Here is a 20454-nt window from a genome sequence, read left to right as displayed (position 1 = left end):
GGGCGGGACTACGGCGTATGTCCCCCTCCCCTTGCGTGATGCCTATGGACGCACAGGTAGACTGGCCGTACATTGGCAACTCCAAAGTTGGAAATGAGGTGAGGGTGAACGGCAGTGCCGCCCAGTGAAAACAATGGAGTTTTATCGAGCATCCAGATGTCCTATTTAATGTAAAAGGAATGAAAAGATGGGGACCTTTTTATTCAGCGAACTATTTTTGTCCGAATTACTGATTCTCATGCTCTCCAGCGGACAAGTGTTCGGAGGTAAAGTGCAGAAAACCTGAGGGATATTTCCTTGTTTCTTGTCCTTGTTTTCGAAAAAATATATCTGGGAACTGGACAATAACACCTTAAAGGCTACGATTATTTCCGTTATGACTGCACTGTTTACTGTTTACTGTGTATTTTTGCATCTTATAGCTTGCAGCGAGGTGTTTTGAGGTTAAGATACATTAATTTGATTTATTCGACAGTATTTGCCAATATTACACGTTAATGTGTTATTTGTTCGTTAAACTGTAAGAAAATACTAATGGGAGATATATGAACTTGCATTAACATTCAGTGTGAATGCAATAGTAATAGAAATTGGATTAATATTAATCCAATTTACTATTGACGACAGACAGAAGAGGATAGACTTCACGTGAGCACACTGCTCTTGACAAGAGACAACAGCCTATCATTACCATATTGAAAGCAAAGTCTAGTCACATCTATTTCCCCAATATATTCTATGCATTATTTAATTCAGTTATATGATAAAATAGATAGTCCAGAGAGCCACAAAATAATGTATCAGGTGATCTTAGATGACCACACCTGAGACTAAGACTTTGTTTAGGTTTCCCTTTGTGAAAACATCCATGTGGGTGATGTATTGTTGAAGCCTGTGTGTTGTGAATCTCTCAGGAAGGTCTGCACAACTACACGTATCTTCATGCAACTGATAAGGATCACTGAGATTTCGCAGAGGCTGAGCATGACATACAACTCACATACACCTCTAACTTGACTCGACTTTGTAGTGATGAATAGCGTCCGTTGCTAAGTAGAACAATCCAGTAGGGTTTTTAATGCCTAGTCTATGCAATTGGATTGCTTTTTGGGGATACTAAATGCAATGCTAGTAGCGGAATTAGTGGAAAACATGTTTTGGGTCAGGGTTGAAGAGGTTGGACTGATATGTGATAGTTCATACATTTTACATCATTCAGTGTGAAATCATCCAGGCACCATTAGTCCTACTGCTTGTGACAAGCTGTGACGTCCCATCAGCACAAGGTTTCCAGTTTTACTCCAGAATAGCGTTCGATGACACCATTCAGTACATTAGCTTACATTAATTGAATTCAGATACAGGTCTAAAGGCCACACACACTGCAATACAAAGCACTTAGTCCCTCTTGCAAGGGAATCAATAGAGTTTAATGGATGGCTGGCGAAAGACCTCATTTAAATGGTTTCAGTAAATTATTGTTCAGATTCACATGTGCTTTACAAAAGAATGGTCTCCAATGATGGGATTCACTAAATGGAAAGACTGTGGAGAGGAAGGTTAAAGCTTGAATAAGCATGGAATGGGCTGTCCTTGGGCACTATCAGAAAGGAATGTATGGGGTGCTACCAAATAGAAACACATAAACTAGATCTGCACTTCCTGTATGGAAATAAAACCAGTGGAACACAGCGATGTAGCCTGTGTCGCTACTGTTTTCAGTATAATCATTCATAAAGCTGATGAGATGACAGAAAATCATGTAGCCTAAGTAAACTCTCATTTACACTACAGAGCCAAAGAGAGCTGAGGTTAGCTAAGCTTTACTGGACTAGCCAAGTTACGCATCCACCCACCATAGTTGCTGAAGCAGTATTGTAGTGGACAATGTGAAAGGATAATATCAGAGCCAGCACAGTATGGTTCAGGTCGTCCCTGTAGTGTGTAAAAGCCCTAAATCTGTTGTTATTTCTTTCCTCCTGCATGGCAGCCTCATTCTATGGGGACGGTTATGTCCAGTTGAAAACTGTGGAAGCGTCCAGCCGCAATTCGCTTTTTGTGCGCTTCCGGACCTCCAGTCACAGTGGGCTGTTGTTCTTAGCGGCTGGAGAGAGGGATTTCCTTCTGGTGGAGCTGCAATCTGGACGCCTTCAGGTGAGAACATTCTAGAAACATGTTGCTGCAATGCATAGTGCCTTAGTAATTGTGTTGTATAGAGTTTTTTGTTATTACACAGTCTCTTGTGTAATAACAGAAAAACCCCTCTCAACTCTATTAATATGCAATAACATTGCAATTACCAAATGATGATCATATTAATGTTAATACCATGTTGTTACTGGAGTAATTACAAGGTTATTACACAGGTGTAGGAACAACAAGCTGCTGAAACAGTAGAGATGTCTGTACTGACAGGCACAGACGTCAGATGTTGTTTAACTCTAGCTGAGTAGCTTAGATACTGCTCTAACTACTACCACACTGGAGATGTGGCTAGCTATAACATTAATGTTCTCTCGACATACCTTACAGGCAGTTTATGTTCAAGATGGCCAAAGGCAAAACAAACCCCATATGAAGGCTATGTTCATACTACCCACACATAAGAAAGACCACAGTGGATTAAAAGATTTGCCACTGTCATTTTCAAAACAAGTTCATTCTTGAATCATCCTGGAACATACAAGACCACAGTCTGTTAAATGTTAGCGTCTGCTCCAGTATGATAACTTATGCTTGATGAGAGACTTGAGGACTTGTGGAATAATCCTCTAATTTAAATGGAACAGCTGTCTGTCCTGTTTTCCAGATATTTAGTCTTTGATTTAGCTAAATCAGACAGAAATATTTAGGCCTATGACTACCTTAATGCATTCATTTCTTTAACCTTTTGCTGATTGACCTCTAGCACCTTTATTGTACTGTTTTGATTTCCTACAAAGTGACCACATAGCAGTCACTCCTTATTTCCTCCCTTCAAAAGTATCACTTGATATCATCATTTCTCTTTCTCTTTATAATTTCTCTTTATCACTCCCTTAGATTCGGTTGGAGCTGGGATCTGGGGAGCGCCCCCTTCGCTCTCAGAAGGGGGTTCATCTGAACGACCTGACATGGCATTCCATTGAGCTACAGCACGACCAACATAACATCACCCTGTCAGTGGACAACCACTCCCACACCAGCCTCAGGATGCCAGGGCCTGAACTTGAGCTCAGTGTCCAACACGGCTTGTTCGTTGGCGGGGCGGTGGGGCTGGACAAACCCTACCTCCAATCTAGTAACCACACTGCAGGGTTCCGCGGCTGTGTGGACGAGGTGATCTTCAACCAGCACAACCTGCTATCCAGCCTTCGGCCCTACTCAGGCTACAAGAGTGTTCACGAGGTGTCTCTGGGATGCAGTCCTCAGTTCTCTGCCAGCGAGGAGGACCCCATCAGCTTCTTCAGCTCCAGGGCCTACATTTCCCTCCCGCTGTGGGACATTCCACAAGAGGGAGCATTTGAGTGTGAGTTACACACCGCAGCTGAGGAGGGGCTTCTCCTCTTTAGCTCTGCACAACAGGGAGACTTTATCGCCATGGAGATTCGAGAGGGACGGTTGGTTACTGTTGTCGGGAATGATGGGATTGAGACTGAATTGGGTTCCCTCATGTTTGTCAACAACGAGAAATGGCACAAAGTGAAGCTCCACCTCCTTCCCCAGAGTCTGCAGTTGACTGTGGGGGAGGAGATGGTCAACTCAAGCCTCGGGCCTCTCTTTGGGGCCTTGCAGCTCAGAGGGCCACTTTACATAGGTGGTGTTGATGACAGAACTCGCTCAGAGGTCAGAAAGGCTGGTTTACTGTCTGTCAATGGGAAGGAACTGGGTGGAGGCTCCTTCAAAGGCTGTCTTAGAGACATCAGGGTCAACACACAGAGGACGGGCCTTCCACATGCTGTAGTCACCAAAGACATATCCGTGGGCTGTGAGCCTGAGAAGGACCTAAAGCCAGAAACCATTATGAACCCAACCACTGTCCCTTCTGTCACCCCACCATTAGTCAACCAAAACGGACTGGACAGAAAGAAAGGTCAGAACTTCCTGTTACTCAGAGACCTGGTGGTAGCTGAAGGTGGGAGGGCTCCTTTAGAGCCCAAACACATCAAGGTGAACTTGGAGTTCCAGAAGCTGGGGATCCGTCTGTCTCAGGTGATGTTCCGTATCGAGGAGCAGCCGGTACATGGCCAGTTGAGGCTGGATGTAGATTCTAATCAAGAGGAGAATACCTTCAGCATGCTAGACCTGTGGCACGGCAAAGTGATGTATGTCCATGGAGGCTCAGAGGACTCGCAAGACTTCTTCATGTTCTCTGTCTTCACCAGCAGCAAAAAGGAGATCCCAACCTACTTAAAGGGCAACAGGCTGCACAGGTTCAACATCAGCGTCACTCCTGTGAATGACGCTCCAGAACTCAGCCTCCCCCAGGGTAACCTCTTCGTTCTTCTGGAGAACTCCAAACGGCACCTCAACACCGATGTCCTAAGAGCCGCTGACGCGGACAGCAACTCTACAGACCTGGTGTTCACCGTTCTGGGCAACCTGAACACAGAAGCAGGGTTTCTGGAGAACCAGGACCACCCAGACATGGCCATCACCACCTTCTTTCAACCTGATCTAGAGGAGGGGAAGGTGAGCTACGTTCACACCGGCGTCGGGAACTCCAGGATGGCTGTGAGGGTCAGCGATGGGGACAAGGTGAGCAACACGGTGGTGTTGAGAATCATGGCAATCCAGCTGGAGCACAGGGTTGCCAACAACACAGGGGTGGAAGTGAACCAGGGAGGGGAAGCCCTCATCAGCACCCACCACTTGGCTGTGCAAGTGAATGTGGTGAAGCAGGTGGTTGACATTCGCTATGAAGTAGAGGAGCCGCCGCGCTATGGCGAGCTGCAGCGGCTGCACTCCAGCGGTGAGTGGAAGCCCACCAGTTACTTCTCCCAGAAGTTTCTGGAGAAAGAGCGCATCAGGTACCTCAATACCTACCAGGGAATCCAGATGAGCAACATTACAGATCAGTTTAAATGTAAGATCATCATTGGTTCAGCAGTTACTGATGAGCTGGTTTTCCACATAAAAGTACGGTGGATTCATTTTAAAATCACCAGGAGTAAAATGGAAGCTGGCGATGTGCGTGGAGTGGCCATTAGCTCAGAGGACCTCCATGTTGTCTCAAAGGTTGTGAAGCTACCTGAAAGTGATCTTCACTTTAGATTGTTGTCCCTGCCGAAGAAAGGACATCTTGTGTTTAACAACAAAGTCTTGAAAAAGAACTCAACTTTCAGCCAAAAGAATATCTCTGACCATCTGGTAAAATATGAGCTTATTAGTAGACCTCATGAGGAGACGAGAGACATGTTTAGTTTCCAAGTATTTTCTAAACATGCTCATTCAGGGAGTCATGACTTCAGAATTCACATTAAGCCAGATGCTAACAGCATGATCTTGGTAAACAAAGGATTGGCCATCATGGAAGGGGAGAGTAAAGTTATTACCAAGGATAAGCTATTTACTGAAACAGTTGCCAAGGTAGTATATTACACCATCACCAGCAGCCCTAAACATGGAAAGTTACAGAAGATCAATCTCTCCAATTCCACCTCTTTAAATAATAACATCATGGCTTTTACCAATCAAGACATCTTAGAGGAGTGCATTATGTATGTGCATGATGACAGCGAAACCACAGAAGATGCATTCACATTCCAGGCCACCATTGCCAAAGCACCCAATCATGCTAGGAAAGAAGACACAAATGCATTAGAGGGTACTTTTAAGATCTCCATCGAGCTAGTTAATGATGAGAAACCTGTCCGTGTTGTCGATAAAGTATTCCATGTGGCTAGGGATGGGCAGAGGCTTTTAACATTAGAGGACCTTTGTTACCATGACGCTGACTCAGACTTCGATGACAGACAGCTGGTCTACACCCGGCGTGGAATTCCGATGGGGGACCTGGTCCTGGTCAATAACACGTCTCATAAGCTCTTCCAGTTCCGCCAGGAGGACCTTGAGGAGAGGAGGGTGCTGTTCCTCCACAGGGGGGTGAGCTTCGGGCGCTTTGTTCTATTTGTGACAGACGGGAAGCACTACACATCCTCGCTGCTGGAGGTCATAGCCGAGGACCCATACATCCATGTGGGGAACAATACAGGCCTGTTGGTCCAGAAAGGAGATACGTCAATCTTTGGGTCAGCTAACTTCAGTGTGCTCACCAACCTGGACATCAGAGATGAAGATGAGGTGGTTTACAAAGTGTTCCTCCCACCAAGACATGGGGATCTGTTACAGAATGATGTCAGGGTGGACAGTTTCACACAACGTGATCTGAGTATGGGCCATGTGGTTTATTATCATGATGACAGCAGGAACCTGGTGGATTCTTTCAACTTCACAGTAAAGGTGCAGGAGGTGCGTCTGGATGCCAGTGTTGGAGTGAGAGTGTACCTAGAGAGCCACCAACAGCCTCCGAAGGTAGTCAATAATTACCTTCTCTTGGTTGAAGAAGGCAAGCCCATGAAGATCAACAGAGGAGACCTTGAGGTGAGTTAAGACTCTGCACCAAAACAAGTTGTTCACTTAGGAATTTTGCTAGAATTCAGCAGACATTCACATGATGTCATTGTATTTTGTTTGTAAAACACCTAAACTTCTTAAACTCCACCAAATAGCAAAGTAGCCTCATTACTTTCATTTCATCTGCTTTTTCAGGTGACTCATGTAGACAGCCTGCCATCTGAGATTGTATTCACAGTCACGAAGGCTCCTTCCCATGGCTTCCTACGGAGATCAGTTGAGGGTGAGGATAACTATCAGGGGACAGAGGAGGAGCCTGTCCACACCTTCTCCCAAGAAGATATCAACACTGGATGCATTCACTATGTCCAAGTGGGGTCAGACCAGACCAACGACTCCTTCCTCTTGGACGCCACCAACGGTCTCACAGGGGCCCATGACATCATGGTCTTAGTGGATATTATCCCCCTCCTCCTCCCACTCCGGGTTTCCAATCTGACACTGGATGAGGGGTCATCCAAGGCTCTGACCAAGGAGGTCATCACAGTCACCAACAGCCATTTCTCTGAACTCAACTTCCTCTACAGTGTAACTGAGCCACCACGCTTCGGCCATATTGAGCACTCTCGCATTCCTGGAGTCAACATCCCCTCCTTCACCCGCAAACAGGTTAGGGAGGCATCTTCATTATCTAGTTTTATGATCTTTGGAGGAAGGTATGATGATGAATGTTTTTGGAAGGGGCATTTTCAATGTTCTAACCTCCAGGTTATTTCTGTGGTTTCAGGTTGAGCAGGAGTACATTTATTATGTCCATGATGGAAGTGATACAGTGACGGATAACTTTACCCTCATTGCTAACAATATTGACATTCGAAAGCACAGTCTGCCCTGCACAGTAGTCATCAATGTGATGCCTGTCAACGATGAATCGCCAGTCATAGTGGTCAACAGAATGTTACGGGTGAGTTCAGTGTGTTTGTTAACTGTCTCATGATTTTCAGGATGCGATGAGGAAGATCTGTCATTGGGTTCTAATTTTAGGTCCAAGAAAATGTGTCATTTGGGGTGTTTGGCAGCTTTTTTGAACCTCTGTCATGGAAAATGATTTTAAAAAGGGTAGAGTGTCAGTGTGGCCCGATTTATCACCAAATACTTTGAATTCCTACACTACCCAGAGTAGTGTATAATTTAAAAAAAAAGTTAATTTAAGATCCTTGGAGTATAACAACCAATGAAAATAGATAATTTGAAACTGAGATAATTATCATACACTACATTTTAGTTAAAAGTTTAAGTCATTTTTTTTCTTAAAGGGTCTGGCAAGTCAATTACCTGTTTGCCTTCTAATTATGTTATTTGGGGACTTGTATGCATATAATAAGCACCAAAAAGGTATGAGAAATTTATTATATTGCAATTTCAAGATATATCAATCTAAACATTTCCCAATTTTCCGTCACATGCAATCACTGGGCCAAAATTGGGCGGGATCAACGCAGGGAGAAATCTTGTTTCTCCGCTCATTGAATGCACCAATCAGAAAGCTGTCTCTGCACATTATCCTCCGCCCACAGCAGTAGTCAAACAAAACATCTTGGTCCCTCTTTATCTGGCTCTGTCTCTTCTGGGACCCACACTCTTTTCGACCTATTTATCTAATGTAATCTATATCTATCCATTTCTCTATTCTAATCTATATCTATATCTGTCTCTATCTCTATCCCTCTCTCCTCTTGCCTCATTTCACCTGCTCTTCCCTCCCTTCAACTAGCTAGTTAGCACGCCGTCACGCTTTGTTTGTGTAGTCCTTGGATGCATATTCACCCAACGAATTGCCAACAGTAGCTAAATAGGACAGAGGACAGAACTATAAGCACATCTAATAGATGAATGTCATGTATGATAACGCAGCAAGCTAGCTACATTCGCAAGTTAGGGTCAAACATCATACTACTGCACTAGCTAACATTATTTAGCTAATCATAGAATTACAACCCCCTTTGCTAGGCTATGGTGCATCTGGTAAACAGGATAAACACACCATTCGGTAACAATTTTAGCAGAACACAAGTTTTGTTGTGGTGGGACCTCTGCCTCTTCGAAATCAGAGTCAGAAGCTTCATGCATATATGGATGTATGAGACTGATTCTCCCTGCTAGCGCCATCTGTAGCCAGCCATGTGAATTTGTTTGTTTGTGCAACCTAGCAGGCTTTGAAAGGGAGCTGTCAACCAAGTGTGCAAAGTCCACACCCATACAGCCCTCAGAACTGTCTGCCTAACAAAAAGCTGTGTTTTATCATACTTATTGATGCTTTTGGGGTTAAAATGTTGGTGGATGTTTTAAATGATACTCAACTTTGACACAAAACACAATTGGAACCATTTAATGTCGACTTTCCAGACCCTTTAAAAATGTTTAGCCTCAGTTTAACAACTCGTAACAAAGGACTAGAGTATATTATAATATTGTATTACCAGATAAAAGTATTTTTTTTCTGATATATTTTTCTGATATATTTTCTGATATTCATCTGTAAAGAAATATTTTAGCATTTTCTGCATTTTTCCTCTCCTTGTTTTAAGTTTCAAATGTGTCCACCAGGAGGTGCACATCACTCTCTGTGGTAGTATCAGGCATAGGAGTTTACTGTATTTCCACACTCCAAACTGACAGATGCTATTTGTCTCTCTGTCAGTAATTAATTGAATGTACATGTAGCGCTGCACAGTGAGATTTGGAATACTATTATTACTATGTATCAGGTGTGTTTTATATGTTGTGAGGATTGTTTTCTAACTTTATTATGAGGTCAGGTTGGTTGCTTTTCCATGATAATTTTTTGACAGAAATCAATTAAATTCCCTCTTGTTTATTTCCAATTCAACTACTCTCTCTCAGGTGTGGTTTGTCACTGTTCTCTCTATGGCACAGGCTATATACAGTGACTGTATCTGCCCCTCAGGTTTGGGTGGGCTCTGTCACAGAGATCACTGTTGATGACCTAAGCGCTGAGGACAGTGACTCGCAGCCTGAGAGTCTGGAGTTCATTGTCACTCCGCCCAGCAACGGTCACCTGGCCCTCAAGGGTGCCCCCTCCAGGCACATCCTGAGCTTTACCCAGGCCCACATCCTACGGGGCCAGCTGGTGTTTGTGCACAGTGGTAAGACTAGATAAATACCAGGCGATTTCGGATTACATTCAATCAGGAAGTAGCAGCTCATATTGTAGAGGGCAAGAGTAACTACAGACACATACACAGACTAGGCTACTGTAAGAGTGTTAATCAATTTGATTTAAGAATAACCCAGTAAAGCTTTATTTTTATTGACCAGTCATATTCGTAACACATTTGTTCCTTACAGGTGCCTTGTCAGGAGGTTTTCACTTCCAGGTCAATGATGGGGTGAACTTTGCCCCTAGGGAGATCTTCAGCAACACGGCAAGGTCACTGGTCCTCAGCCTGGAGAGGTTCCATGCCTTGAAGGTTTTTCCAGGTTAAAGAACAACAACTTCAAGTGGAATCATACTCATACTGTATTCTTGATTACCCAAGCAAGATCTCTAAATCAGATTATCCCAGTGCCAGATGCCAGTTTGTGCCAGCTGAAACCTATCATCATACTGAACGTATTAGTCATTGTTGGCCTGCTTTGTTAATATGCAGTAAGGTGAATGCCCTTTAAACCATTCTAGGTTGTCAGTTAATCTTTTTTTAAACACACTACTACTTATCACATAATGTTATCACCTTTGTACTGTAGGTGATTTTGACTTTGACCAAAGGTCAAATCCACTGTAAAACACTTTTCTTTGCAGGCTCTTTAACAACCATCGGTCAGAAGGACCTTCTGGTGGTTACCAATAACAACGGTGACATGAGAGGGAACCATTCCATCATATTCAGAGTCACTAGTCACCCAAAGCTGGGGAGACTGGTCAGAAAGCAGGCGGACAACTCTACACTAGAGATCTCCTCCTTCACACAAAACATGGTACAGTTACAGTTACTGAGGGGAATGAAGGCATTTTCATTCATCCAAGTAAACATACTTGGATGTACTCACAGTATCCCTTTACTTTTCTTAATTTCCCTTTCCCTCTGCTCCCTCTGTTGTAGGTGAATGAAGGTTTAATATGTTATGAACAAACACATCCTGAGTCCATGGAATGGGTGGCCACAGATTTCTTCATTTTCACAGTGTCATCTCCTCCTGCCTTTCTTCAACCCCACATGTTCAGCATACACATCTCCTATGATAATGGTCAGGAGCACAACAGCGTCCTCATTGCTAACACCGGTGAGCCATTTATTCTCTGTTTGAAAGAGGGTTAATAAAAATACAAATAAATGGAGATTCCCTTCATTTGAGTGATGAGATAAGAGTATATGAACATAGACAGTTAACCTGTCCTCCATAAAAGGTCACAAGTTGGACTATTAATATTGATAAATAAAAGCTTTTTGTTTATGTTTGTCTATTATTTTGTCTTACCAGGTGCTGTTGTGACGGAAGGTGGCACAGTTGTGATCGACAAGTCAAAGCTGGATGCCTCTAACCTGCTGGGAAAACTGGAGGAGCGTAAGCGGCATGCTTATGAGATCTGGTACCATGTGACCACTCTGCCTACCCATGGGCTCATCATTGTGGGAGAACGCACCCTGACCAGTGACAAACCAAACTTCTCCCAGTTCATCCTAGATAAATTTGGCATCACATATATGCATGACGACTCAGAGACCACTTGGGATGCCTTCACCTTTGAGGCCTGGCCGAACCCGCATTCTCAGCCTCCCCAGCGCCCTCTGGAGGACAGCCAGGTGGTGACAGAGACCTTCAACATCACTGTGACACCGGTGAACGACCAGCCACCCCTGCTGAAGACCAGAGCCCCCGGTCTGAGGGTACTGCAGGGCACCACAGTGGTGTTAGGCCCTGAGAACCTCCAGGTGGACGACCTAGACACCCCTCCAGAAGAGATCCACTACAGCGTGATCAGCAAGCCCAGCAGTGGCTACCTGACTCTGAGGGAGAATCTGAACCAGTCTGTGTCTGTTTTCTCCCAGGCTGACATCAACCAGGGGAGAGTGCACTTTGTCCAGGATGGGGAGCCTTCCACTGGGGTGTTCTATTTCAGTGTGACAGATGGCCACCACCAACTCTACAAACTCTTCAACTTGGAGGTGGCTATGGTCCGTCTCTCCATGGTGAATAACACAGGCTTGACACTGGTGCAGGGTCAGACCGCAGTTACTTTCAACACACAGCACCTGGCTGCAGAGACCAATGGGAGGAACACCAGCATCCTGTACAGAGTGACCGCACAGCCCGGCCATGGCAGGCTCTTCATGGATGACCAATCGATCAGTGTGTTTCACCAGGACGACCTCCAGTCAGGGAGAGTGTCATACCACATGACTGACCTCAGGTCCTCCTGGGACAGCTTTGAGTTCACAGTAGCCACCTCTGAGTGCAACCTGACCACTCAGACGGTCAACATCACAGTCCAACCGCTCATCCGCCTTGGGGAGTATGTGCTGATTGCCAGCAGCATCGCCGTGAAGCTGAGGAAGGACACCATGGATGTCACAGAGCTGGCCACGCTCAGTGGCAGTGACCCTGTCTTCCACATCCTGTCTCCTCCCCAACATGGCAAGGTGGTGAAGGTGAGCTTTGACCAGGACGGAGCCTCTCACCCTGTGGAGTCGTTCACCTTCAGAGATGTGGAAGACGGCAGGGTGGCCATCGAGACCCTCATCAGCAACACCACCTTCAACCGCAACAACAGAACAGCAGTCCACCCACTCAATGACTCCTTTGTGTTCCTACTGAAGGCAGATAATGTTCCGCCGGCGAGGGGCGAGTTTCTGTTCACCATTGTGCCCTATGGCGAGATGCACGGTCCTGGTCATGGTCCTGGTCTTGGTCATGTGCATGGTTACGGTCATGGTCACGCTGAAGGTTTCAACCACACGACCAGTTCACCAGGGCACAACGGGACCACAGGTGGTGGGTCTTCAACACACTCTGGCACACAACCTCAAACACCAAAACAAAAAGCTACCAAGAAGACTAAAACCCGGCAGCGTGGGGGGAACCATACTCGTGCAGGGTTGTTGATCCCCACCATTCCCAGGACCACGAGTGGAAAAAAACAGGAACTCCCCCACAGGATTACACCGGTCCACGCGGAGTCTCTCCCCAGACAAGCTTCCGACCCCCTGCTCATCATCCTGCCCTTCCTGGCCTGCCTCCTCCTCATTGTCATCCTGATTGTGCTCACCCTGGTCTTCCGCCACCGCAAGGAGAAGCAAGCCCAGCGGGGCCTCATCCAGGAGCTGTCTGCTGCCGTTGAGGTGCTAGAGGGCAGCCCCTACCTGGGCCGGCCTGAGAGGAGCATTGCCATGCCCTCTGTGGTGGTGACCCCGCTGATCCCCAGCTGTCCAAGCAGCCCTGTCCTCAATGAGGTGCACACAGTGGTTTGTCCTGATGCTCACCTGCTCATCTGGAGCCCCACTGAGACTGATACTGCCCAACATTTTAGGACTCCAACTCCTACTCTCAGTGACAACCAGTACTGGGTTTGATCTCATACCCCCACACAGACACACTAGGCTTAGCCTAGCACCCAATGTAACTTGCATCCCAATGTGACATCCCAGTGTTGCTGCTGCATTCTTCGGTCTCTTGTTACCACATTATTGTTGTTTCAACAATATTCCTTGTTTCCAATCCAAAATTACACAATTTGAATGAGGATGAAAAGGGCAAAGGATCACAGTAGCATCAAATTGACGGAATTTCTTGAGATTAATGATTTGTTTTGCCAACAAGCATATTTTGTTTTTACAAATGCACTGGATCACATTGAACCTGCTTTTATGGCTCATTTTGTGAATGGGGCTAAATAGATCCTGAAAGTATTAAATCCTGTATTAACTGTATTATCAATGGCACCATTGCATTCATAAAATCATAATTTATTTAGAGTATATGGAAAGTTCTCCACTGGTCCTATATTTCACCCTTCATAATGTTTTACCTATATGGCAGCTTAAATCTTTAACATTGGTTTTAGCTAAATAAATGTTCAATATTTAGCTTGTTTGACCAATCAGGTGTATGTTTGTAGCCTACTGTAGATGTTGCATTACTGTACTGTATGGACAGTGGGTAAAATACAGGTTTCAGAAAACCTGCCTGTATTTTCAGGTCAGTATTCTGTTTTATGAGTATTGGAGTTTTTCTCCTGTTCATGTTCTATGTAAAAGCAGCTATATTTTTGATCATCATATTCAGTGAATTCATGATGAGGCAAATGTGTAGTGTGTCAAATGTCACATGACACACCAAAGGAACAGTTATAGCTCTGAAAGAAAGGAAGTGACACTAGAGCGGAGGTGCCTTTAGTTTGAATGCAGTTAGCCAGTTTTCTTCAAGTCTCTATTTGGGAGGATAGACCCTGGACATGACTTCCACATTTTTTCTTTGTTTATAAAAGGTTATATGGAATGCTTGTTTTAACCAGTATTTTGTAACCGAACTTCAACAAGCTCATACTACCAGTATCAAACGGCATTTAAAATGTTAGTGACTCCATTAGAAGTGGCCTGGATTTTAGTGGATTTTAAGAACAAGACCATAAGTGATTGGTATTACTACAGTGGGTAAAACTAATATCACCTTTTTTTGTGTGGCTCAGTATCAATAATTCCATTGAGGTGACAATGTTGGAATACAATTTCTATGACATTATATTATTTGAAAAAGGTCTGGCCCTTGATGAGGTTTCTATGAAGCATTTCTGCTAAGGTCAGGTCAGATTAAGTCCCTTGAGAATGGGCTATGATGAACAACGCCCACTATTTTCTGACCAAATGCACCCCACCCATGACATAAACATTCATGTGTGCTGCAGTTCATTCTTTGTTTGTACCGTTGTCAAGTAGTTATTAGTAACTATCAAGTAGTCACAATCCTATGTTTTTATTGTTATACTGTGTACAGTAACATATATCTGTTTTGGTATGGTTACTACTCCTCATTTTACATGCTCACAAGGAAGTACAGTGTGTGTGTGTGTTTTGTTTACTTCAGCTTTGTAAAAGGCATCAGTTACACCACTACTGAGTGTGTGCGTATGCTACTTCCCATGTCTCATCTCATTGTCAATTCATATGTACTTCATGTATTGTAAATAGAGTGTATTTTTTAAATAAAATATTTTAACGTGTAATATTCGATTGTCGAGGTGTCTGTGTGTGTAATTTGATTTTACAATGCACTGATAACTTTTGAACTTCCAAATCATGATACAAGCTTTTGTTTTTCCCTTTCATTTGAACACTTACTACAGTACACTCTTCTGCCAGATTTGTGGGCTGTGGTGTAGTGAGGTACACACAAGTGGTGGGTAAGACTTCACAGTCATTCACTCTTGTCAAAGAAATCTTCAACAATAACAAACATTGCAACATGCTTTCAATTAGTATAAGAAAGAACTTCAGACATAATTATTAACATGAATATGATTTAAATCAAATACTAATACCACAATTATTTCCCCAAGGAGGGAAAGCCTCTGCTTGTGGGGAAACAGCCTCCTTTGTTGTTATAACAAATATGTTGTTATTGAGAATAATGAATTTGTGGCTCTTTGTGAAAAATAACTTTTAAGAAGTGTGTCAATAAATTGCCTTAAATGATTCATGGCCTGTGGATAAAAATGCCAACCCCAGTTATCATACATGATTACGCTGCGGCGTGATAGCTGCAGAAATCACTCCTGCCAGTAGACACTTGAGAGAGATGGAATGCGTGAGGAATGATTAATTAATCAAATGGGTTGAGCTCTGCTCTGGGAGTATCTCACCAAAGGCATTGATGACTCCTAAATCACTTAATCTTAAAGAACTCATCTTATGAAAATGGCCTACATTACATTTGGCCTTTAACTTAAAGGTTAAAATAGTGTAATATGATTATCAGGGCATGGGTAAGCAAACAGTGTTTAGGAAGGTATATAAACAGACTGTTAGAACTTGTTTCAAATGTAGCTTGAGCCAGTGCAGTGTAAAGAGAATCTGGTCTAAATAATGAAAGCAAATGAGGTGGAGTAACATGACCTTTTGGGGGAACTGGTGTCATATATCGCCAGCACCAGTGGGCATAATGCTACCTTGGTTGCAGCCCGATTGAGCTTTGGTTGTGGACCAGGCAAATATGAGAGAAAGTTGTAGGTTGAGAAATCTCTAAGCAATCTAGAGTACTGTATGTATTGTGTCCTTCAATCCTCATGTTGCACATCTGACGGAAATAAAGATTTCAACGATACCCTTCAAGATCAAGGAATCCCAGAGAGACATCATTTGTGTTCTGGCTGAGTTCTCTGGGCCTCCTCACCCCCTCTCTTTTAGGGAACAATAATGAGGAATGGAAAACAGGCATTCAGTTCTCCTCCACGGTCCTTATAGCTTGCTGGCACAGAGCAGTCTGGGAGGTCTGAAATAATGAGGTCCAGAAACTACAACAGGATATTGAAATCCACCCCACAACCCCCTATTGCTTTCCCTCTCTCTCTCTCTCATACACACACACACACACACACATACGCACACACACACACACATACACACACACACACACACACACACACACACACACACACACACAGAGTCGAAGTACACTTGCCAGTAGAGAAAGAGACATGAAAAGGGACATGTCATCTCTGCCATGAGACTAAAATCATGTTATATTTGTTCAGAGAAAAAGCCAAAGGAGGAGTATTCAAAGCAACAGATTAAACATATTTTAAGAGATATGATTGCAAATCTATACAGTTTCCTTTATAAAATGTAAATTGCACTCATTTCCTGTGACAGTGACACTATTAGTGTTATAGTGTACACAGTATGCAATAATTTCTCATATTCTGTCACTCTAGACTATAGAATCAAGTCTCAAGGACAGCAACACCCAGTAAGTAAAGGAATGCTCTCACCAAATCCATCACTGCACAGATTCAACTTTAGAATGGATAAACAGCCTTGTCATGGAAACCCGTACAAGGGACTCAGGTAATACTACATTGCTTTTATAATTGCATTTTGTCCACGCCCTAACACATAACCAGCTTTACTGGGGGGTTATTAACTGAGCCTGGAGGGTAAATACTAGTAAATATGTGGCCATTTGTCTGTCCCTTGATTCCTGTTCCCAAATCAGTGCTCCAGTTTTGTTCAGATTATGAAACAGGAGGCACTGCATTGGACAGTCTGAAACACATCATTCTCCCCCACGATCGCTTCAGTGGAGTCCTATCATTCATCGTCGTACTTGTGCAGCGCCTCCTCCAGCTTGGTGGTGATCTTCTGGAAGAAGCTGATCTGCTGCTGGAGGTGGTGCTGCATTTGGCTCTTGAAATCTCGCACGCGAGTACGGTGGAAGTACTGGATCTCAGCCAGTGTGGCGCAGGAAATAATGTTGCAGCGATCATTGATGTCCCCCTCCACTTCCTGTTTCTGACTCTCCTTGACTTTGGTCAGGGCACCTGAGGAGGAGGGGGGGGGGGGGGGGGTAGAAGAGTGAGGCCAAGAAAGGGGTAGGATAATTAAATACATAAATATGATCTATTTCAAAGTCACATAGATTGTACCCCTCAATCAATCTTTCTGTGTATTGTGGAGCCATGGTCACACCGTGTTCTGTTTAAATCATCTAAACTAAAGTGGTCTCACAGTTCAGGCCTCTGATTTACAGCTTGGCCTACCCTGTAAAGTACTCAGGCTTTCCAACACATGTTTTCCAACACAGACCGACAAACACTGAATATCCTATTATTGAGAACACTGATAATAGTTTAACCAGTTGTCATGAGATATGGACCATGAAACAGATGCAATAAGCGATTGGTACAAATATTTAAGTTCTGAGAGTGTTTGTGGAAGAAATGTTGGTATCTCACCACTACCTTACTGAGCAAACTTTCTACAGCCACTACAACCTAGTCTGTGAGGTGAGATAAATACAACCCACAGTAAAGTACACACATATACTATTGATAAAAAACGTTTACTTGTTCTTTGTTTTCTACATGGCCAGAATGATTACAGAGCTATAAGCTGAAATATGGCATTGTTGCCAGTGGGAAATGTGTAAGATTGATATTGTGCAGCTCCCCAGTCCCCACCCTTGGAGAGGAAAAGAGTCTAATCCTGAGGCTGCTCCATTCCGCATTCCAACATTCCCAAGGCAACACCGGACAAGGGGCCCTGGAATCTCCTCCCATTCAATTCAGATGTAGACCATGTTAGAATTGCAGTTGGACATGTAATGTAGTGTAATTACTGTATAATAAATCTATCAAAGTGACAAACATGAGAACTATTTGCAGCTTGTTATTAAACTCAATAAATAACCCAAAAGTTCTGTTGGTAACAATGTTTTCCTGTCTTAGGCTCTCAGCTGTGACTGCATGTCCCCTGAGAGAAACTCTATTGAAACAGTTACTCAGTATTTGGCACACGTCAGAGGTTCATGTGCCAGCATGTTCCAACCTCTGCTCTGACTCTCTTGTGTGGGTGAGACCAAGTTTCTCTGAGAGCACCAAGAATTAAACAACACAACTTAAATGCTCTAGCCGTGTACATACATTACTCAGCCATTACAGAAAAAAAAAAAAAACATCTGAAAATGCAAAACATGTGTGCCAATGCCTCAAAAAGTGAAGTGATATATATACGAGGGGTGTTATGTTGCAAGTGACTTGAAATTGAAAGGCAGGTTGATACATTTCACCATTAACCTCTGTAGGACAGGACACCATTCTGGGCCGTGGGCACCATACTGTACCTTTCTGAACATGGATGATATCTGGATAGTTTGCCAAGTGCCCTCTGTACATGTCTAGCAGATCTGATATGGGGTCCAAGTCCTGCCTGGGTTGTTCAGCGAAGTAGTCTCCTACAGCCTCATACGCCTCCCCAGTGAATGCTATGGCACGATTCAACCCAACAGAATAGGCCTGTTGGTCGAGCTCAAAAGCCTGGCCGAGCAGTTTGAATGACTGGCCCACCTTCTGATACTCTTTCTTGAACCCAGTGATCTGCTTCCGGGCAAACTCATTGATGGTAGCGTTCACCACCAGAACATTCTCATCCATCTTCTTGGTGAAGGCCTTGAAACCATCGATTTTGCTTTCCACTTCCTGTAGGTCCAGAGGAACTGCAGGTGTGCTGATGGTGAGGAAGAAGTTTGCCCCGACCAGCTCATCTTTCTCAGCCTTTCTCTTCCCCTGTTTCCAGGCTTTCTCGTCTGTGCTACTGCATGTGAGGAAGTGCTGGAAGACATCACACCTGGCTAAGACAGGGTGGCTCGTCATGTGGTTCATCCACCACATCAACCCTTTTCTACGCTTGGAGATGAAATCCTCTTCAAAGCGTCCAGTGGCCTGTTTCTCTGGTAGATGGGGAACAGAGATCACAGGGAATCTTTCCACCAGCCTGGCGTAAAGCCAGTCAAAGTGCTTGTATCTCCTATTCACCAGGGTTTGAGTATGAGATGGAGTCAGCCCATATGACATGTAACTCTTCATGCCTTTGAATTTAGTCTGTTTTGTGGGGTCATCAATGGTGCATGTAAAAGGGTATGGATCTTCCTGCCACTCTGGACCATACTGGCCCATCACAACACAGATTTTGTCCCCATCCTTGACAAAGGCAGATGCCTCTCCCAACACAAAAGCCTCACCACCAGATTTGACAAAGGTTGAGAACCTGTTGAGATTTTTACCAACTGTTGCTGAACTCCTGGCTTGTTGTGCACTTCCACGTCTGGGGCTTGGCAAAGATGTAGTCACCGTGTATGACGAGCGACCGTTTCCAGAGTGATGTAGGACACCGGGCGTATCCGCCACAGTTGAACTATCATCCCAGTCATCGTCCCAGTCATCGTCACTCCCTTGACTAGTCTGGTAGCTGTGCCGCTGTTGAGTTTGCACAGGGTAAGCGGAGTGGGTGTGGGCAGTAACTTTAGTAACATTTTCTGCCTGAGAATGGGAATGATAAGATGTATCATATCCACTTGAGGGTGAGTCGGACTGACCATCCCCCGACATACCATTGTTGTTGGCAGAGATGTCAGATTCATTTTTGAGAATCTCCACGTATGAGGCTGGAAAAAGACCCGTCTCCCCTTTGGCGTTCGTTCCCTCCAGCCATCCCTCTACATCCTGTTCGCTGTATAGAGTAACAAGTTCGTTTTCAGCAATCGATATTTCTCCTGGATTTTCCGAATTAAAGTCATACAAGGCTCTCGCCCTAAACGCCATAGTTTTCAACAGAACAGACAGCGCGTGAGATCTGATGTTATTTCGTCATGCGAGCAAGCAATCCATGTACCACCGTATCACTTTGTATTCAGCAAAAACCTCTTTTTAGTTCTATCCTTCAACGTGGAGCGTAAAATCTCGTGCGAATTGTCTTATTTTAAGATGTAAAACATTCGATTATTATACCATCTGAGGAAAATGCTCGATGTTCGATGTCTGGCTTCTTTTTTTCATGAAAAGAGGGAGAAAGTCCTATTCCAGATGCTTCATGGCTTGTAACAGCAGTAGTCCACTCGTAATAAGCCTGAACAATCGAGGGTGGAGCTAGTAGGCAGGCAAGTCCACACTACAGCACTGAGAAAAAGTTTTGTCAAGTGGCTCATCATCATAACTAATGATTAATTATGTGTTTTTTTATGATTGCAATCATTTTGCATGTCAAAATCAAACCCTAGGATTATGTGTTGTATTATTATGTCAATGACGTTTTTCTTGCTTACCAGTCTATATCATCTGGTCCATTATCCTTGATATGTGTTACATTTGAATAGCGTTATTCTATTTCT

The 20454-nt window shown here is 44.0% G+C and overlaps 2 protein-coding genes across 2 annotated transcripts; one reads left to right on the top strand and one right to left on the bottom strand.

The window, feature by feature from the left end:
- Nucleotides 1-1983: 1983 nt before the first annotated feature.
- LOC310805211 (chondroitin sulfate proteoglycan 4-like) lies at nt 1984-16094 on the top strand (the record flags this gene model as incomplete). The annotated part of the gene is made up of 9 exons (XM_083670793.1): nt 1984-2154; nt 3043-6582; nt 6751-7224; nt 7343-7519; nt 9524-9722; nt 9925-10056; nt 10379-10554; nt 10680-10860; nt 11059-16094. The coding sequence occupies 9 exons, from the start codon at nt 1984-1986 to the stop codon at nt 13146-13148; spliced, it is 7140 nt and encodes a 2379-aa protein (XP_083526919.1). The 3' UTR covers nt 13149-16094.
- A 172-nt stretch (nt 16095-16266) lies between these two features.
- snx18b (sorting nexin 18b) lies at nt 16267-20165 on the bottom strand. The gene is made up of 2 exons (XM_083669740.1): nt 18412-20165; nt 16267-17110 (listed from the first exon to the last, which is right to left on the bottom strand). Exons 1-2 carry the CDS (start codon nt 19886-19888, stop codon nt 16881-16883), a joined length of 1707 nt encoding a protein of 568 aa, XP_083525866.1. The 5' UTR covers nt 19889-20165; the 3' UTR covers nt 16267-16880.
- Between the last annotated feature and the right edge of the window lie 289 nt (nt 20166-20454).

The sequence above is a fragment of the Argentina silus genome (assembly GCF_951799395.1).
Source record: "Argentina silus genome assembly, chromosome: 5".
Lineage (NCBI taxonomy): Eukaryota > Metazoa > Chordata > Actinopteri > Argentiniformes > Argentinidae > Argentina > Argentina silus.
The sequence above is the reverse complement of the archived record's forward strand: the minus strand, read 5'-3'. Positions and strand labels throughout refer to the sequence as shown.

What these genes read in the sequence shown, in the direction of transcription:
- snx18b (XM_083669740.1), bottom strand. Translation starts at nt 19,888, where the DNA reads ATGGCGTTTAGGGCGAGAGCCTTGTATGACTTTAATTCGGAAAATCCA. An exon ending in TATCATCCATGTTCAGAAAG is followed by an intron (nt 17,111 to 18,411) that starts GTACAGTATGGT and finishes CCTCCTCCTCAG; the next exon opens with GTGCCCTGACCAAAGTCAAG.